At 38.5% G+C, this 19,832-nt stretch overlaps 2 protein-coding genes across 2 annotated transcripts; both read left to right on the forward strand.

The window, feature by feature from the left end:
* Positions 1-3,509: 3,509 nt before the first annotated feature.
* LOC103450313 (uncharacterized zinc finger CCHC domain-containing protein At4g19190) lies at positions 3,510-4,773 on the forward strand. The gene is made up of 3 exons (XM_008389643.4): positions 3,510-3,871; positions 4,210-4,367; positions 4,465-4,773. The coding sequence occupies exons 1-3, from the start codon at positions 3,668-3,670 to the stop codon at positions 4,640-4,642; spliced, it is 540 nt and encodes a 179-aa protein (XP_008387865.2). The 5' UTR covers positions 3,510-3,667; the 3' UTR covers positions 4,643-4,773.
* A 6,653-nt stretch (positions 4,774-11,426) lies between these two features.
* LOC103450315 (uncharacterized) lies at positions 11,427-12,656 on the forward strand. Its single transcript, XM_008389645.4, has 2 exons — positions 11,427-11,780; positions 12,186-12,656. Exons 1-2 carry the CDS (start codon positions 11,580-11,582, stop codon positions 12,414-12,416), a joined length of 432 nt encoding a protein of 143 aa, XP_008387867.1. The 5' UTR covers positions 11,427-11,579; the 3' UTR covers positions 12,417-12,656.
* Positions 12,657-19,832: the final 7,176 nt, after the last annotated feature.

A 19,832-nucleotide genomic window follows, 5' to 3' on the forward strand; every position in this document is an offset into this window, starting at 1 on the left:
TCTGAAAAGATAAGGAAAATAATTTACACCATTCAAAAATAAATCCGACCCTCTGGTCAATGGGTCACGCCCATAATTTTCTTTTCTGCATGCCATCACTACTGTAATTATGTCTGCTTCTTTTTATCTTCTTTTGTTTTTCCGTTTTCTTTCTTTTGATGCATGGTCCACGAGTCCACCACCAAAGCTCCACACTACACTTTGTGCTTTCTTTAATAGCTTTAAATTGTTGGTGGATTTGGTGCCAAGAAAACAATCCATTTTTGGCACCATTATTTGAATTAGCCTTCGTAGTCTCTGATGAGCATCACAGCTATCATCTTCCTTTATTGTTGTCATTTTTTCTTTTCTCTTTTGGCTGATGGCAGACAAGGGGAATGATAATAGACTTATTTATTAAGGAAAAGCTTATCTTCGTCAAGTCGTAATGAGTGTGTTTCTAATGAGCAAGTTCAGCCTCGTCGACGTGCTTCCAGCAACCGGGCTCTTCGCCGTCCCAAGCGGCATCATCATCTCCTCGAGAACCCCGTTTGGTGGAAGCAGCACAAAAAGCCTTGCCTCCACAGTCAATTCTCTAACCTGTTTCTTCCCGGAGCCATCAAGATCGAATCCAAGCTCCATCATCTCTTCCAAATAATGTATACGAAAAGCCTTTGCTCAACATCGGGCATCACCACTTGGTGTTTTAGACTTATCCTCGGGAGTCGTATTATTGCACCGTCAAGACCAAACATACTGCGTGCAAAATTATCATCGTCGTATATTGCACCATAAGCTCCTGTGTTTTCCGTGTCTTCTCCTTCTCGTTTGGAGATGTCCAGAACCATAGAGTGGTTTTTAATGGCGTCTCGGTACTTGCCCAATCTTTGCAGTGAGGCTCCTACGCCTTTTCCAGGTTTATGCTTGGCTAGCTGGAAATCCTTCATGGGCGGAGGAAAGCTGATGTACGACGTTGGCGCAGAGTCGGGAGAAGCTTCGTCGGCTATCGTCGTTCATGCAGAGGAATACACCTAGAGAGATGGGAGAGAGAGGAAAGAGACAAGCAGAGAGCAGAAGGCGCCGGAGCATGCAGTCGGATTTGCAGAGCAAAACGAATCCTTCCAATGTGCATGCGAAGTTGGCGACCTCGGAAGGCATGAGGAACGAGAGGATGCAGAACTAGACGTCCTCAGGGAAATCGGATAAGGAAATGGCGCGACCCGGATCTTCAGTTGCGAGGTGGGTCTAATGTAGAAGGAGCAGAGGTGGGTCCGATGTAGGAGTAGGATGTGCTTCTCGAGCAGAATGTGCTTCTCGAGCAGGATGTGCTTCTTCTTCTGGGCGGCGAGGATTGCCCACTTGATGTGGAGGCTGGTGGGGAGCGATACCGGATCTTTGGATGGAGAATGAAGGAGACGCAGTGATGGTGGCGGTTCTAAAGAGTTTGGTGGAAGATGAGCTGTTCTGCTCTTCCACTATGATCTCTGCTGATGCAACATTGTTCATGGAAGTTGCTGACGTGACAGAGGAATCGGAAATGGCGGTGAGTGTGATAGAGAAAAGACGTCACAGAGGATCGCATTCACTGCCCCTTATGGTCTAAATTCACACGTGTCATTTTGAAAGTGTCACGGTCAGTGTGACCGTTGAGGCCGTGACGTTGCAAGTACTCCACGTGAGCATTGTGGATGAGGATTTCAGCGAGGACTTGTTTTTGAACCTCGGCGGGTTTTTTTTTGTGACTTCTTCAATGAAGTGAAGGATCTTGTTGTTTTTTGTCTTTGAGGTTATAGTCCTCCGTGGGATTCAGAAATTTCTTTGGTGCTTCAGGCATGGCGTTTGTGTGTAGTTTGGAGAGAGAGAATGATGAACTTGGTGTCTCTGTGTGGGTTTTGCAGATTCATGGTGGTGTGTGGTGAGGTCTCAAGGTGGTGAGATGAAAAAATGAAAGAGAACCGACATAACTTTTCGTGTCGTTTCCCACAGACGGCGCCAAATGTTGATGCACAAAACAGAAGGTCTTGGAACAACGTAGATCCGACCATGAATCTGCATGAAATGTAAATGACACAAGATGTATCGTGGTTCATCCCAAAATTTGGGCTACGTTCACATTGATTATATTTCTGAGGGAGAGAGAGCTCTGAATGAGAGTGAGAGCTTTGAGAGGGGGTGAGGAGCCTTAGGAATTGGCCTCTCCTAATTGTGAGGGTGAGGAATCGTTTTATAGAATAAGGGCTCCTCACTTATTACATATTTGCCCCTTCCTTTATTACATAATTACATTTGAGTTCCCTGAATATTTGTACGAGATCTAAATACGAGACCGTAAATATGGTATAAACAAATTACATAAAAAAAAGTTATAATACACATAGTTATATTTAATTGGTTCCAATTATTAAAAAAAAATTATACTACACCCAACCAAATAACATTTCTCTGACTTGTAGGTAAATTATTTTTCATGTATTGTTAAATATGTTAGGCCATGTATTGTTAGATATGTTAAGCACATTTTATTGTTGTATATACATAGGTGTAACATAATATTTTTAAAATTATGCATTAGACTACATTTCTTCTTAATATAGGTAAATTATTTTGTCATATGTTAGGCATGTTTTGTTGTTAATACATACAATATGAATCATTGTAACAAAGAGATATTATATTACACCAATGGTAAATTGTTATAGGTAAATTAATGTGCATTAGATAATGACATACAGTGTTCTAATATATTAATAAAAAAAGGATAAAGTCAAAAGTATTCAAGAGTAAGGGAAAAAAACTGAATCGAATTCTAGTTTTATGACAATTCAAAGCCTTTGTTTTAAATTAATATGCAATGAATTTTTAATATTAATGTGTTTTTTTTACGGCAAAATCACCAACGCTCTCCGTACAGTTAATTGTGTACGTCAAATATGTAATAAGGGTATTTTAGACGTGTGAAAATTATAAAAGCTGTAAATAATATGAAATTAATGAATTCGCTTATGTAGATCTTAATCACTGAGTTTTTTTTAAGTAAAAAAACTTTATCTGAATTTTTTATAAAAGAAAATTTTAGTTCAAAGGATTAAAGTCATATTTTCTGTAAAATAAACCGCGTTGATTAATACATTATGACATGAGCAAGTTACAATATAAATCTATTGATCACAGGAGGAAGTTATGGTGCAGAACTTAGAAGCCGAGAGAATAGGCCAAGCACTAAGGCCCAATAAGCCAAATCCGTATTTTGGGTCAAGAGAATGGGCTGATAGAATGGCGAAATGTATTTCAAGTTTCTATCCACCGATGGCGATTGGCGGTACCAAAAGCATAAACAGTCTAAAGGAAGAAAACCCAGAATCTAATTCTACTAGAGGAAGAAATAAAGAGAGTTGAGATAGAATGCCGAATAGTATTTCAAGTTTCCATCCACCGATGGCAATTGGTGGTAACAAAAGCATCAACAGTCTAAAGGAAGAAAACCCATAATCTAATTCTACTAGAGGAAGAAATAAAGAGAGTAAGAAATGAGAAGAGGAAGGAGGGATGGAAGGTGAAGAGGAAGGATGGATAATGCTGAGCAAGAGATTTTCAGACAAAGGAGGCGGAGGAGGAGAGGAGTTGGGGAGGTTGATTACAAGAATAAGTCAGGCACGGCGTGGAGCCACTCATAACTGAATCATAAGCCATGGCACCTTCTCTCTTACCCCAATCAGTGTCGCAAGTGGATCGCAGAGCAGATCCAGGCGCAGCGTCAGCGTCGTACCGAGGAGGTCTCCCACGAGGCACGTACTGCACTACCCCGACCCCCACTACCAACCTTTTGATTTATGCCCAAGAGCAGGAATTCTTTCTGCAGGCCACTCTCGTCTCCAAGAAAGACAAGGAAAAGGTTCTCTTTTCTTTCCTTTATAAGAAAGAAGCTTGTATTATTTCCTTCTTAATGAATAACGAATTACAACTCAGTATATATACACTTTCCAAATAAAGCTTAAAAACTAATTAAGCCTAATTAACTCATTAAACTAGGACTAGTTACAAAACACTTATAATAACAACCTTATAGCTATACAAGCTAACTAGTAACACCTAAGTATGAGTTGTCCCTTTACTCTTCTCTTTGTGTTTTCTCTTTTAACAACCGAACAAAATTCAAATACCTTCCCAAAGCAAGGCAAAGGGAGAGTAAGTGACATTTTTTAAGCTGATGGATGTTTTGCATTGTTGTAGATTGAGATTATGAAAGCTGTTAGCTTTATGTATGTTCGGCTGCCTGGTTACAATGCCGAAAGTGCCAAAGCTGCAGAGATTGCTGATGAGAGTGCAAAAGAGCACCCACAAACACAAACACAAACTCTAACAGATGCTACTGCTACTTCCACTTCAAGGTACCATTTGCATTATATTCTGCCTTCCTCTTTGATTGCATTATGTATATTCTTTCAATTCATCTTTGTTTGGCCTAATTTTCTATTTTCTCGTTAGCCAACGCCCACCCGAGTCTATGCCTCCAAGCGCTGAACATGCCAAGAAATCACGGCCCAAAAATGTGTTTGGTTGTCCTTTACCAACCGAACAAGAATTTGAAGTTTTGAAAATTGCTCCAAGGTGTGCCTGTTGCTGCCTTTTCAGTAAGATGCAATGTTTTTTTCTTACTTTATAGTTTCTTAATTGACGTGCATTAAGATAATAACATGTTTGATAACTTGATAACGAGATCCATAGGTTGTTTCTTCAGTGCAGCAGACATTTTCATTTTTTGAGAAACTGCAGACATTTTCAGAGTTTTACACACTTTCTTTCTGGACAGTTTAAACCTATAGAGTCAATGGATTGTTATCCCGGAAATGCATATGTTGAGCAAAATTTGTACAAAGATTGTAAACAAATAATTCACTTGACACAATTTCATCCTTATTCATTTTTCGAAGAGGGTTTTATTAATTTGAGTTCATCCCATTTTAGACTAAGCGTCTATTAATTACAATCCTTTGTTAAAAAGGAAAAACTCTTTGATTCCAATATGAATAAATTGTAACTTGGGGATTTGGGTGTTTATTTGATTTTGCGACTACACATAAGTCAAGCCCTAGATTGCCTACGTACCCTGTTGAGGGATCAAGTCACTCGTACTTCCTTATGTATTTGTTGGGATTTGATGCCTTGTGTAGTTTCAGCTAGTGCAGACAAAGAACATTTGATGCCTTGTGCAATTTAGGCTCTTGCAGGCGAGGACTTTGAGCTATTGGAGCAGAACGCATCTTTGTGCCATTTGAGACTTGTCACGACTTCGTGCCATTTGATATTTGATACGGATTCGTGCCATTTGGGATTCGATACGGCTTCGTACCATTTGAGATTTGATAGAGCTTCATGCCATTTTAATTTTGATACAGCTTCGTGTCATTGGATATTTGATACGGCTTCGTGTCATTGGATATTTGATACGGCTTCGTGCCATTTGGGATTTTATAGGGCTTCATGCCATTTGAGACTTTTCTTCGGCTAAGCGCATCCCCTCCCTTTAGTGTAGATAATATAGTTTGTTACATAAAAAAAAAAAAACAATCATTTGAGAATTTATCTAATCACATTATTATACGCGTGTGAAATACCTTTTTTATATCACGTGGGCACCATCAACTTTGTCATTTGTTTATTATTTTCTCTTTTCCCTTTCATTTTTTTATTCTTTACACATGAGACAAAAATTTTGGTGTCACCCACTTTGACAAAAAGAATTGGACCAAACTGCCACTCAGCCAAAAAAAATCAAAACCTGCCCAAAATCATATTTCAAATTATGCAAGGGTAATTTGGTAATTTGGCCATCAAAAATCTGATCTCCACTGTGATGCACTGTTCATCGCACCTCCGGCTTTATATATAATAGATTTATACAAACAAAAAAACACATAACATTTTGGGTAAATGACAAAAAACTATCTCAACTATTGGTGTCACGATACTTTTGTCGATGCACAAAACCAGAGGTCTTAGAACAACGTAAATTCGACCGTAAATCTGCAAGAAATGTAAATAACACAAGATGTATCGTGGTTCATGATAGGAGTATATCTATGCGACTTAGTTAGCTTGTTCTTGTGCATTTGTGTTGTTATTTCTTAGTTAATTATGTATTTTAAGCTATTTTCGTCTGTTTATAGGTCATAATAACAAAGTTGGCAAGAAAATGCATTTTGGAGCATTTTTGAGCATTTTTGAGCCAAGATTGGATAGTGCAAGCATGGAGACATGAGGATTGACGTTTTTTAAGATTTAAGGGCTAGAAATCAACATGTGTGTGTGCAAGTGTGTTGACCTACAACTCCAAACATCCATCCACTACACCCATTACATCCACTCATTACCAAACATCCACCCACTACACCCATTACATCCACTCATTACCAAACACTCATCCACTACACCTATTACATCCACTCATTACCAAACATTCATCCACTACACCCATTACATCCACTCATTACCAAACATCCACCCACTACACGCATTACATCCACTCATTACCACAACACTCACCCACTACACCCATTACATCCACTCATTACAACTCCATACACTCATCTCCCTAGCCTATAAATACATCCACCCTTCACCATAATTGAGAGGCCATCATCCAAAGACACCACATCATCTACACAATTCTCCACCCTTCACCATAACTCACCTATATCCATCCACCACCACAAGAGATCATCCATTCACCACTCACACCTTGGTGCCACATATTTGCAAGAAAGGAGGATTGCTTGGAGTTGTGCTAGTCATTCAATTTGGATTGCTGGAGCATTCTAGGTGTATTCTACTTTGGTTTTCAATGTTTAATTTCAATTGTTTCTGTTTAATTGCAAGTATGAGGAACTAAACCTCTTTTGGCTAGAGGAGAATTCGAAACCATGAATATATTTGCAATATGAATTGATTTCTTCCAATTGTGATTTGATAAGTTGTGATTGCAATTCAATTATCTATTTTATTCATAACGGATTTATGTATGTTTATTAAGGATGCATACTTAGTTTTCATGCATGAATTTGATGCTAGGATATAAATAAGTTTCACCTAATCGTTACAAGTTTATATTCATGAGTAGTGAAGGTTGCTTGTCACAATTGCGTTAATTGAATTCTTGGCAAACGTATCATGCATTCATAGTTACAATTGCCTCGTCAACACTTATGATTTTCATGGAACGTAATGATCTTTAATTGTATCTCTATTATGCATTCATATAGGGGACTTTTAGAGAATGATTTGGGTTGTCGCATGCATTCATCCAATTCAATGAGTAAAGGAAAATCTGAGGGTTAATTTATGCATCACGGTTAATCTGGGGTGTTGAGCATCATAGTTTATTGAAAAGCAATTGGAGATTGATTTGTATGCAAGTGTGTCATGTGTGGAGAAAGACCTTCTAGCTAGCCCATCATCCATCTAAAACAACCAATTTCGTGCAAATCTGTTTAGTTCTAGTTTCTGTTTTGTTTTACTTTATTTTCGTCCAAAACCCAATCCCCCTTTACTTTAGTGTGTCTAATTAGTTAGAATCTATTTTAGTTTGTGTTTTTAAGTGTTTTGAGTCTATAGAGTCTAGTTAAGTGTTTTTAAGTTTCTTTTTATAAGTCAGTTTAGTTTAGATTAGCAATCCCTCCTAATCCCCGGTCCAGAACGATCCCTAATTATACATATACTACAATTGTCAAAAGAGGGTTTAATTTGAGTGCTTAACTTTCATCGCATCAGTTCACCCCAAGGTTTTGGCTACATCCACATTGATATTGTATTTATCTGAGAGGTGAGGGAGAGAACCTCTGAATATGAGAAGGGATGTGAGAGGGGTGAGAAGGCTTAAGAAATGGCATCTCCCAATTGTGAGGGTGAGGAGTCCTTTTATAGAATAAGGGCTCCTCACTTATTACATATTTGCCCCTTCCTTTATTACATAATTACATTTAAATCCCCCGAGTATTTGTACGAGATCTAAATACGGAGGCCCTAAATATGGTATAAACAGTAGTCCCCTAAGTCTTTAGTCAAGAGAGTCTTTTGGCTGGAGACTTGGAATTCAGTCCAAGTAACTAGATGTTGTCTTGAACTGATACTCGATAGGAGGCGGTGCTCAATTTGAAATGATGATATACTAGAAGTAGCACATGCTGCGAGGCTGCTTGGCTCGTGGCTTATGTTGCCTCGGTTGGCTCGGCTTGTGGCATTGAAGGTGAGGGAGTCCCTTTTATAAAATAAGGGTTCGCTCCTCAATACATGAATGATAGGCTAGAGTTGATGCTCTTTAATGATGGTGAGGGAGTTCCTTTTATAAAATAAGGGATCGCTCCTCAGTACATGAATAATGGGTTAGGAGTGATGCTCGCGGCAAGGCGGTTGCTCAGCTGGCGGCGATGCTGTCTAATGAAGGTGAAAGAGTCCCTTTTATAGAATAATGGCTCGCTCCTCAATACATAAGTGATGGGTGCTTTCTAATGAAAGTGAGGGAGTCTCTTTTATAGAATAAGGGATTACTCCTCAGTACATAAATAATGGGCTAGAGTTGATGCTCTCTAATGATGGTGAGGGATTCCCTTTTATAGAATAAGGGCTCTTCACTTATTACATAAATAATAGGGTAAATCCCCCAAGTATTTTTCATGAGGCCCAGTTGAGGCCCAATATAGAGTACATAATGTAGTCCCCTAAGTCTTCGGTCAATAGAGTCTGTTGGCTGGAGACTTCAAATTGAATCCATGTATGGGCCGAAGTGGTGGTTGTTCGGAGGCGGTATTTCTATACCTTGCACTGAAGCTTTGTAGGTGAAGTTTTGCAAGTGAAGCTTTTGAAGCTAAAGCTCTGTAAATGAAGCTTTTGAAGCTAAAGCTCTGTAAATGAAGCTTTCGAAGCTGGAGCTTTTGTAAATGAAGCTTTTGAAGCTAGAGCTCTGTAAATGAAGCTTTTGAAGCTAGAGCTTTTGTAAATGAAGCTTTTGAAGCTAGAGCTCTGTAAATGAAGCTTTTGAAGCTAATTGGCGTGAGTGATGCTCATGGATGTTTATGTTGATTGACATGAGTGATGCTCATGGATGTTGACATGAGTGATGCTCATGAATGTTGACATGAGTGATGCTCATGAATGTTGACATGAGTGATGCTCATGAATGTTGACATAAATGATGTTCATGAATGTTTATGTATGATTGTCATGAGTGATGCTCATGAATGTTTATGTATGAATGACATAAGTGATGCTCATGTATAATTTTGGAGTACTGGGCATATTTTTTATCACCTAGTGGGTGATAATAACGGCAGGCTGCCGAATAATTTTGGAGTACTGGACGTACTTTTGATCACATGGTTGGTGGTAATAGCAGTAGGCTGCCGAATAAATTTGGAAGTACTGGGCGTACTTTTGAGCACCTGGTTGGTGATAATAGAGGCGGGGTGCCGAATAATGTTTTGTAGTACTGGACGTACTTTTGATCACCTGGTTGGTGCTATTTTGGGCTTATGGGTCTTCGCTCTCCACACAACATTGCAGCCCATTATTTTGGGCTTTGCCTTTTTTTTTTTTTTTTTTACCTTCTGATGAGGTTATACATGGGGTTATACAGATATCTCCGAAATATAAGAAGAATAAATTACATCATTCAAAAATAAATAAAGCAGTCGTTGGTGCATTGCTTTTGCTTTTGTTTTTATTTTCTGCTTTGCTTTTGCTTTTGCTTTCTTCTTTTGCTTTCTTTTTTCCCTTTCTTTGCGCTTCTCCGAAAACTAAACCAAGGATGCTTTGTGAGCCTGTGGAATAGCAAAAGCATATTTGCTTTTGTTTTGCTTTGCTTTTACTTTTTTTTTTCTGCTTTTGCATGTGGGTGGTCGACAGCGCCCCCTCCTCCTCATCAGTACCTCCAACACCAACTTAGCATCTTATATACTTTGGAGAACCATCAGAGTATTCAGTGGTGGTGGTGGGGTTGTTCTGTGTCTATGTGCCTCAAATCCCCTTTAACGACAGAATCTGGGTGCCCGAACCTGAAGATTTTTGTCCGCTATAATTGTTTTTGGGTGAACCGAAACAGATACGACTAGGCACCTCATCCACGAGAACAGATACCCCCACCACCTTCGTGAATGGCTTCCTCCCACATTCCTCTGGCGATAAACTCGTCGACAACGCTCTTCTTGAAAAAGTGATAGAGTTGCCATGACTGAGCACACTGGTGAGGAATTGCTGCCTAGCCCAGTTTGGCGGAACACACTGGTCATCCCAGTCAATTCTCATTCTCGATGTCCTGGTAGTTGGGGAGCTTAATGGAGGGGTAACATGGGCACTAATAGAGCCGCCATGGATGTAGAGGTTCGGTAGTTTGGAAGAGGAGGCCGAAAATGATGCAGATGAGAGATTTTTGAGCCATGGGATAAGGGACCATTTCAAACAGAAAACCCTAAATTCCCCCCCAAACCCTAACCCTAAATTTCAAATCTCCATGCCAATTTCAAACAGAAAACCTCAATTCCAGGTCCTCTTCTTGGGGCAATTTCAAATCTCCATAGTTGAGGCAATGTTGCAAACAGACTTGCAGCCATTGCAGGTCCTCTTCTTAAGGCTCTCCTTGGCACCGCTAGCAGGGGATTGACCGCCTCCATTAGAATAAGCATCGGCGGCCTTGCTGTTGTCCTCTCACGCATCGAGGAAATCAAAAACCCTCTAAACGGGCCCGATGTTGCCAACTAGAGACTTGCGGGCCTCCATGAAGGTGAGCTTCCGAGAAGTTTTGACGACCCTGGATTCGGCGACGATGGTGTTACGGTAATAGTTGTAGAGGCTAAGGTTTTTCGAATGGGATCAAGAATCGAAGAACTCGGGGAGGAATTGACCTCACAGTGGTGGATGTGGTCCGGTAAGAACCAGTTAGAATAGCTGAGGAAGTGGATGACGTCGGCGTCAGAGGTGGGATGCGGTTGAGGATGGCGGGGAGCGACAGTGGTCGAAGTCTTGGGATTGGCGAGGATCGGAAGAGGAGTGGGTGGGGGTTTGGATAGGGTGTCGAAGAAGGATAGGTCTTAGGCCTTTGTTTGGGTTGAAGATCTTCGAAGGGACAAAGGTAAGAGACGGGAAAAGGTGAGGGATGAGGGTGGGTCCCACATTTTCTTAATAATTTTTTTAAATGATTTTCTATATTTATTAGTTTTTTTGTTGAAATATATTTATTAGTATTTATTTAATTTTTTTTAATTTAGTTAGGTAAGGATGTGGTTCCCACACCTGCCAGCTCATAACTTAACGATCAAACTTAACTGAAAACTGACAGAGGTGTGACATTGGCAAAAATTCATAAGATGAGTGACATTGTCAATTTTAAAAGATAAAGTATGTAAGTGTCGTGACACTAATAGTTGATGCGATTTTTTGTAATTTACTCTAACATTTTTTAATTGGGCCGAACAAAAAATTGAGTCTGAGTAGTCATACCCAATTATTATCCTCGTCAATCCCCCATTTTCTCAAAAATTACAACCTAGTAGTAGTTTGAAAAAGCAGGAGCAGCAGCGGTTTGGAACTTCAGATCGATAGAGTGAGTTTAGATGGCGGGTGGTAGCGGTGCCGCTAGGGCAAGCCGGTCACTGATGGCGGGTGGCGGTTTCTCAGAGGCGAAAGTAATAGCGGCGAAGGTGAAGACGAAAACTTCAAAGTCAGATTTGTGTAAGTTTCTCGGGATCCCAGAACGCTCTCGCTCTCCCACCGCACTCTTAATTTCTAAGTTCATTGGCCTTTACAACCACCAGGTATTCAGGTTAGGCTAGGGCTTACTAGTGATTTCATTTCGATTCCCCGTTTTTATTTATCCTATAAAATGGAATTCTCTATCGATTTATATTTTTAGGGTTCATTTGGTTTTGGTTTTTTCCCCTATTTATTTTTGTTTGTGCGATATTCCTTTATATATATTGCAATCATAGCATTATCATAATACAATTGTTTGTTTGTTTGTCCGATTTTTAAGTGTTGTTATTTCACTTGCACCACGAGTACCAGTACCCCTAATGTATATGTTATATGGGTTTCTAAACCCTAGGCATCGATGATTTTCCTTTGTTCTTCATTTTCAACTTTGATAATCTCCACTTCAGTCATATGCTTCCGAATGGGTGATTGAATTTGATTTTGGATGTTGACGCTGAATGGTGCAGAGTCCCGGTATAAAGGACTGTAATTGGGAGGAGAACTTGAAGACGTTATTACATGGAAAATCGAGGGTTGGGGTCGCTGAAATCACTCGATTGCTCTCCCAAGAATTCACCTATTCTCGCATTAAAAGCACTGCCACATCCGCTGCCGCCCCCACGCATCTGGCTGACCAGAAACTACAAGATTCCAATAAATCCAAGAAGACCAAAGGCAAGGCCTCCAAAAACAAGTAATAACAAGATTCTACATTGCTCGTCTATTGCAGCGTATTCCAAGTACTTTTGATTCTTCAGGTTCTACCTCTGTTTATCGATTCCCTCCCTCCTTAAACAGATTTGGCACATCCACTCAACTTTTTCCTTCACTTGGAATAAATGTCACTATGTTTTCTTAAGACAAAGAGACAATCCATGTTTAGTTTTAAGACCATGCATTTTACTTGAAAGCTCGAATTTCATGACCAATTCAACTTACTTGCATCCGTCAAAGAGTTCGTTTTTCCTTTTCTATCCCTAATTCGTCTGAATGCAATATTATTTAAGTGAGATTCAATGATTAATCTTTCTTGATTGTGTCATGTATCTCTTGGATTAAGGTTTTATACTTCTATTGTCTACCTTCAGTTTTATGTAAGATGTTACGACAGTTTTTTAATTCTCTTTAGATGATGTTCATGTTTACTACAACAACAACAACAACAACAAAGCCTTTTCCCACTAAGTGGGGTCGGCTATATGAATCCTAGAACGCCATTGCGCTCGGTTTTGTGTCATGTCCTCCGTTAGATCCAAGTACTCAAGTCTTTTCTTAGGGTCTCTTCCAAAGTTTTCCTAGGTCTTCCTCTACCCCTTCGGCCCTGAACCTCTGTCCCGTAGTCACATTTTCGAACCGGAACGTCAGTAGGCCTTCTTTGCACATGTCCGAACCACCGGAACCGATTTTCTCTCATATTTCCTTCAATTTTGGCTACTCCTACTTTACCTCGGATATCCTCATTCCCAATCTTATCCTTTCTCGTGGGCCCATACATCCCACGAAGCATCCTCATCTCCGCTACACCCATTTTGTGTACGTGTTGATGCTTCACCGCCCAACATTCTGTGCCATACAACATCGATGGCTTTATTGCCGTCCTATAAAATTTTCCCTTGAGCTTCAGTGGCCTACGACGGTCACACAACACGCCGGATGCACTCTTACACCTCATCCATCCAGCTTGTATTCTATGGTTGAGATCTCCATCTAATTCTCCGTTCTCTTGCAAGATAGATCCTAGGTAGCGAAAACGGTCACTTTTTGTGATCTTCGCTAGATTGCTCCGGTCATTAGTGTGGATAAGTATATAAATGGAGGAAAAGTGATCCTTGCTCCGGTCATTCATGTTTACTAAACGATTGAATTATTGAAGAAAAGATCACATGAAAATGAGGAAAAGTGAAGTTTTTTTCCCCAATACAAGTACGATCCGGTTGTAGAACTTGCTGGGCACATGCAGGGAGAGAGTTTAACCAAATGCAACCTGAGGTCTTTTGATGATCCAAATTAACTAAAGGCAACCGCAGCAAAATTAGCCCTCCTCACAATATGATTAAAATAGAATACATGAAGGGAATTGGCTACATTGATAAAGAGGAGAGAAATCACCCTCCACCAAAATCTCCTGAAAACCTGCACGCTTGGCATGGGACAACCCCACTTGAGCGCGGCAGCTTCGGCTTCCAGTAAAAAGCCCATCCTGATTTCTAATGATAAAACCAGCGGCTGCTGAGCAGGTGGCGGTTCCCGACAAATCAAAATGCGCAGGGGACTGCTTACTTGAAATATTTTCAGCTCTCCTTGAGGAACGATGCTGCTGTCCATGAGACCAGAAGAAGGTCGCCGTTTTGACATTTTTTCATTCAAATAAAAAGTTTTGACATTGTTTTTTTTTTTTTTAACAAACAATATTATCTACACTAAGATCATCTCTAATCGACTTGGCCGAAGGGTCATAGGTCAAAATATAGTCCGTTTTGACACGAAAATCATATCCAACCGAGAGTTAGGCCGAAGGGCTTGTGGGTCCTTCCGGGCCATAATTCATCCACCAGGCCAATGGGCTAGCCAAAAGGAGCCAGCCAACCAACTCGTTTGCACCAGTCCAAACTCATGCTAGTTGACGTCAGGTTACTGTTTGGATTTGAATTTTTTTATTTTTTTTAGTCAAATTTTTTTAAAATAAAAATTCTAATTTTTTTCCTATAAATACCTAAGCCATTTCTACACCATTTCTCATCTCATTTTCACCATTCTATACTATCTTACCTCATTTTATTTCAATTCTTCACCAATTTTTCACATCATTTTCATTGAATAAAGATAAGAAATCCAAAGGCTTATCATTTAGTGACAAGTGGCACTCAAAATATGATCGAAAATCTTATTTTAATATGGTAGTTTAATTCAATTAACCATATTAATTCAATTAAAATAATAAATTGTTAAGGAGGCTAAAAATTAGGCCCCCTTATGTTGGAGATAGGTTTTTTTGTCAAACGTGCAATATTTTGGCTTATGGTCCTTTGGCCCTCTCAGTTGGAGAGGGTATAAATATGGTATGATACTATTCATTAAAAATTAATTTCTTTTAGGGTTAAACATGGCTCTTTGGTCCCCTTTCGGTTGGAGATGAGTCATCTTCAATGAAGAGGGTTAAAGGGTCAAAGGGCCAAAATATGGTCTGATTTGGACAAAACTCATCTCCAGCCGAAGTCCAGACTAAAAATTAGGCCATCTCCAAACAAAGGCTGGCCAGAATGTTCATTTTAGCTCTTTGACCCTCCAAGAAATTAATATTTTAATGAACAGTACAGGGCCATATTTGCCTCCATCTCCAACCGAGAGCCAAAGGGCCATAGGGCTCATTTTAGCCCTGTCACAAAAAATCGCCTCCAACCAAGGGCCAAAGGGTTATAGGGCCAAACATAATTTATTATTTAAAAACTACAACTTAAATTCAAATCCAACGGCTAAGTGACGTCAGCTAGCCGTTGGATTTGAATTTTTTTTTTTGCTATAAATAGGGTGGATATTGGGCTATAATTCAAACAACTTTGAATTCAATCTATTTCAATTCAATCTCTTTCAATTCAAGTTTGCAATGAATTCCAACTTTGGATCCTCTTCGGATTCCAAATGGGGGTCCTCATCCAATTCCAAATTGGAAGAAAAATGGGCGCAAATGAGACGAGAAGATGAGGAGTCTGATAAAGAAGTTCAAGTAAGGCACAACAAACAAAATAGAGTAGCAGCCATGTTGTGTCAGCTAACTGAGGAACAACCTCAATAGGGTGGCTCTGTTGCTGGTCACTCTTACAAACCACGAAACAGAGCGATGACGCATGCCAACCTGATGAACAACTACTTCAACCCCAAAATAGCATGGAGTAGGCGCTTAGGTTTTATGTTGGTTAATGTTATTTAATGTTGTTTCATATTGTTTAATGTTGTTTCATGTTACTTAATTTAATTTAATGTTGTATAATGGCTTAGGAAGTTATAGGAAAAAATATAATTTAAAAAATATAAAAAACAAATTTTGTAAAATAGAAGTTATAGGAAAAAAATAGAATTTAAAAAAATATAAAAAACAAATTTTGTAAAATAGAAGTTATAGGAAAAAAAATATAATTTAGAAAAATAGAAAATAAATTTTGTAAAATATAAGTTATTAGAAAGTTATAGAAAAAAATAGAAGTTATTTGAAAAAAAATGTGTAAAAAATAAATAAATAAAACTGTAAAAAAAAAATAACGGCTAACTAACGTCAAATATATTCATGTCGGTTATATCCGACATGAATGCTAGAATTTCTAGCCCAGCCTGGGGCTGGCTGGCTGGATTGGGCCAACCAATTGGCCATTTGACCCTTTCAAATTTCGTGGAGCCCACGAGCCCTCGGTTGAAGACAGTTTTTGGTCTATTTTCGACCATCTGAACCCTTTGGTTGGAGATGGTCTTATTGGGACCCATCCGGCCAAAATATGACCAAAGGGCTACCGGGCTAGCCAATCTTAGCCTGATGCCCAGCCCGTTTGGTGAGTCCGTTTGCTCTTTAGCCTGAGAGAGAAAGAAATGGGTCTTCTTCTCTACTACAATCCTCTGCCTCTCACCGCCGCTTTTTCCTTTCTTTTACGCCATCTCCAACTTCATCACCTTCAAACTATCTCCAACCGAATGGTCTAAAGGGCCGAAAAACATCCAAAAACCATCTCTAACCAAAGACTAGGCGAGAGGGCTCGTGGACCCCACAGAATCTGAAATGGCCAAAGGGCCAAAAGGCTAGCCCAAATGAGCCAACCAGCCATGGGCTGTGCCAGAAAACTCACCAATTTTGTCGGATATAACCGACAGGAATATATTTATATCCAACAGGAATTCTAGGCCAAAATTCAAATGCAACGACTAGTTGACGTTAGCTAGCCGTTATTTTTTATTTTATTGTTTTTTTTTTATGTTTTTTTTTTTTACAAATTTTTTTCCTATAACTTCATTTTTTTAATTCTATTTTTTTCTATAATTTATATTTCACAACATTTGTTTCATATTTTTTTTTAAATTTTATTTTTTTTCCTATAACTTCCTAAGTCATTATACAACATTAAATTAAATTAAGTAACATGAAACAATATTAAACAATATGAAACAACATTAAATAACATTAACCAACATAAAAATTATACAACATAAAAAAAAATTTAACAACATTTTTAAAAACTTTTAACAACATAAAACTTAAACGCCTACTCCATGCTCCTTTTGGACCAAAGATGTGCAACAAGATCATGTTGTAGGTACTTGTTTGTGGCACTGGAACGTATCACCCTATAGTGCCTCGTGTACTCATTTATAGAGATACTACTAGTTCTTAGATTGAAAGGCAAATTAGGTCCATCATATATTTTTGCACGAGCCCTTCTTGACCTATTTGGATCCTTTTGGTAGTCATCGGACTCTCCATCAATATACCCATCTCGCTCATCCTCTACAATCATGTTGTGTAATATGATGTAAGACATCATGATGGAGTCCAAATTTTCTCGACTCCACCCTTTTGCCGGTTCTTTGATGATCTTCCACCGTGCTTATAGAACACCAATAGATTGAATTCAAAGGTGTGTCAATTATAGCCCAATATCCAACCTATTTATAGCAAAAAAAAATTCAAATCCAACGGTTAGCTAACATCAACTAGCTGTTGGATTTGAATTTGAATTTTTTTAGGCCAAAATTTGTAAAAAAATGTTAAAAAATTCTCATTTTTTTCCTACAAATTTAAGTTGTTGTAGTTTTTAAATTTAAGTTATAGTTTTTAAACATAAGTTTGTAGTTTTTAAATTTAAGTTGTTGTAGTTTTTAAATCTAAATAATAAATTATGTTTGACCCTCGGTTGGAGACAATTTTTTGTGGCAAGGCAAAAACGAGCCATATGGCCCTCGGTTGGAGATTGAGGCAAATATGGCAATGTACTGTTCATTAAAATATTAATATCTTCGAGTGCCAGATGGCTAAAACGAGCCATCTGGCCCTCGTTCGGTTGGAGATTGTCTCATCTTTCTATACAACTAGTCAGGTATCTAGAAGCCTATAACTCTCGTTCGGTTGGAGATGGTCTCATCTTTCTATACAACTAGTCAGGTGTGTGTGTGTGTATATATATATATAGGAATTGCTTAAGGGGAGGGATCCCCATTTTTTCAAAAAAATGGAGACACGCTCCCCACCGTTGGATTTGAATTAAATGAAATCATGTGGTTGAGATTCTATGGCCTGTGTTTTAATCTCAACCACACAATTTCATTAAAGTCAATCTAACGGTGGGGAGCGTGTCCCCATTTTTTTTGAAAAAATAGGGATCCCTCCCCCTTAAGCTCCCTGTATATATATATATATATATATATCTCTCTCTCCTCCTTCCTTTCCACATCAAACACAAACCCATAGTCGCCCATCCTCTCTCTCTCTCTCTCTCTCTCTCCTCCTTCCTTTCCACATCAAACACAAACCCATAGTCGCCCATCCACTCTTCCTACCGTGTTCGAGCTCAAATCTTATTTCCACATCAAACACAAACCCATAGTCGCCCATCCTCTCTCTCTCTCTCTCTCTCTCTCTCTCTCTCCTCCTTCCTTTCCACATCAAACACAAACCCATAGTCGCCCATCCACTCTTCCTACCGTGTTCGAGCTCAAATCTCCACCACCATCCTCCATGGCACAATCTAACTCATCATTTAGATTGGAGATGGTGTGGGTACTGGGCAGGGGGATGATGCCGATGAGGATTTGATCGGGAAGGACCCACAACTTCATGATGACGACATTTCGAGTTAGCCCCGAGGGTGTGGTACTTGCCACATGGGTAAATTATGGAAGTGAATCACTTGTTTTTATTTTTAATTAGGATTAGGATTTTTATGGATGGGGCTTTGTGAGAATGACTTGATTTCGTTGAACCCATTTGACGATGATAGCTGAATAGTTGATAAATTTACCGAGTTGGTGAATTAAGTTAGTAATGAATTTAATAATAATAAATTACTAAAGAGTTATATTTATCCTCTCATGACATATGAATATGACATAACAGGGTTATAATTCTGAATGACGTTATATTTAATCTTTTTGGTTGAAGATGATCTAAAAGGGAGGGGATTAGCCTTTGTAATTTATCTTTAATGAAAATCAAATTTAAAATATTTCACTTATATATGAAGATGAATATTACTAATACTAAGTGGCAAACTGGAATTGAACCAAAGTTTAAAGATTGAATGCTATCTCCACCTTTTTTTGTTTTTTTTTCTCGGAGTCGAAATCGAAGCAAAACACATCCACAAACGAATATGCTTTTCTCTTTGTAATTTATTTTTGCTTTAAGAAAAATCTCAATGCCATTTATATTTTTGTACAATATTTTATAATACTAACACAAAAATTAATTTTAAATTAAAAAACGACTAAGACAAGAGTCTACGGAAAATTACGTTATGGCCTTAGCATTTGGTTTCTTTTTTTTTTTTTTTTTAACAAGCATTTGGTTTCCAACTAACGAAAGAGTTGCAACAACGAGGTAACAAGGGGAAGAAAAAAAAGGCAAAGGTGAAAGAAAAAAAAAGTTAGAGTACATTGTAGCAATGGACCTTTAATTTTAATTCAACTAGAGCAATGATTTCTCAACTAAAAATTCATTACTATTGGTCCATCAACTCATCAAAACGTTCAGCTATGATTTCTCAACTAAAAATTCATTACCATTGGTCCCTCAACTTTAATCTAAATGGAGAAATAGTTCCTTAACTCTAATCTAATTGGAGCAATGGTTCCTCAACTGTAACCCAATTGTAGCAATGATCTTTCCAACATAACTCATTTTGACAAAATTCTGACAAAGTTAACGAAAATGACCATAGCTACACGTTTTAATGAGTTGAGAGATCTCAATTGTAGTAATGGTTATTTCAACATAACTTATTTTGATAAAATTCTCATGAAGTTGACGAAAATCTATAACTACACATTTTAATGAGTTGAATGATCAATAATAATGAATTTTTAGCTGATGATCATTAATTCAATTTAATTAAAGTTGAGGAACATTACTGCAATTT

Source organism: Malus domestica, chromosome 15 (genome assembly GCF_042453785.1).
Source record: "Malus domestica chromosome 15, GDT2T_hap1".
In the NCBI taxonomy this organism is placed as follows: domain Eukaryota; kingdom Viridiplantae; phylum Streptophyta; class Magnoliopsida; order Rosales; family Rosaceae; genus Malus; species Malus domestica.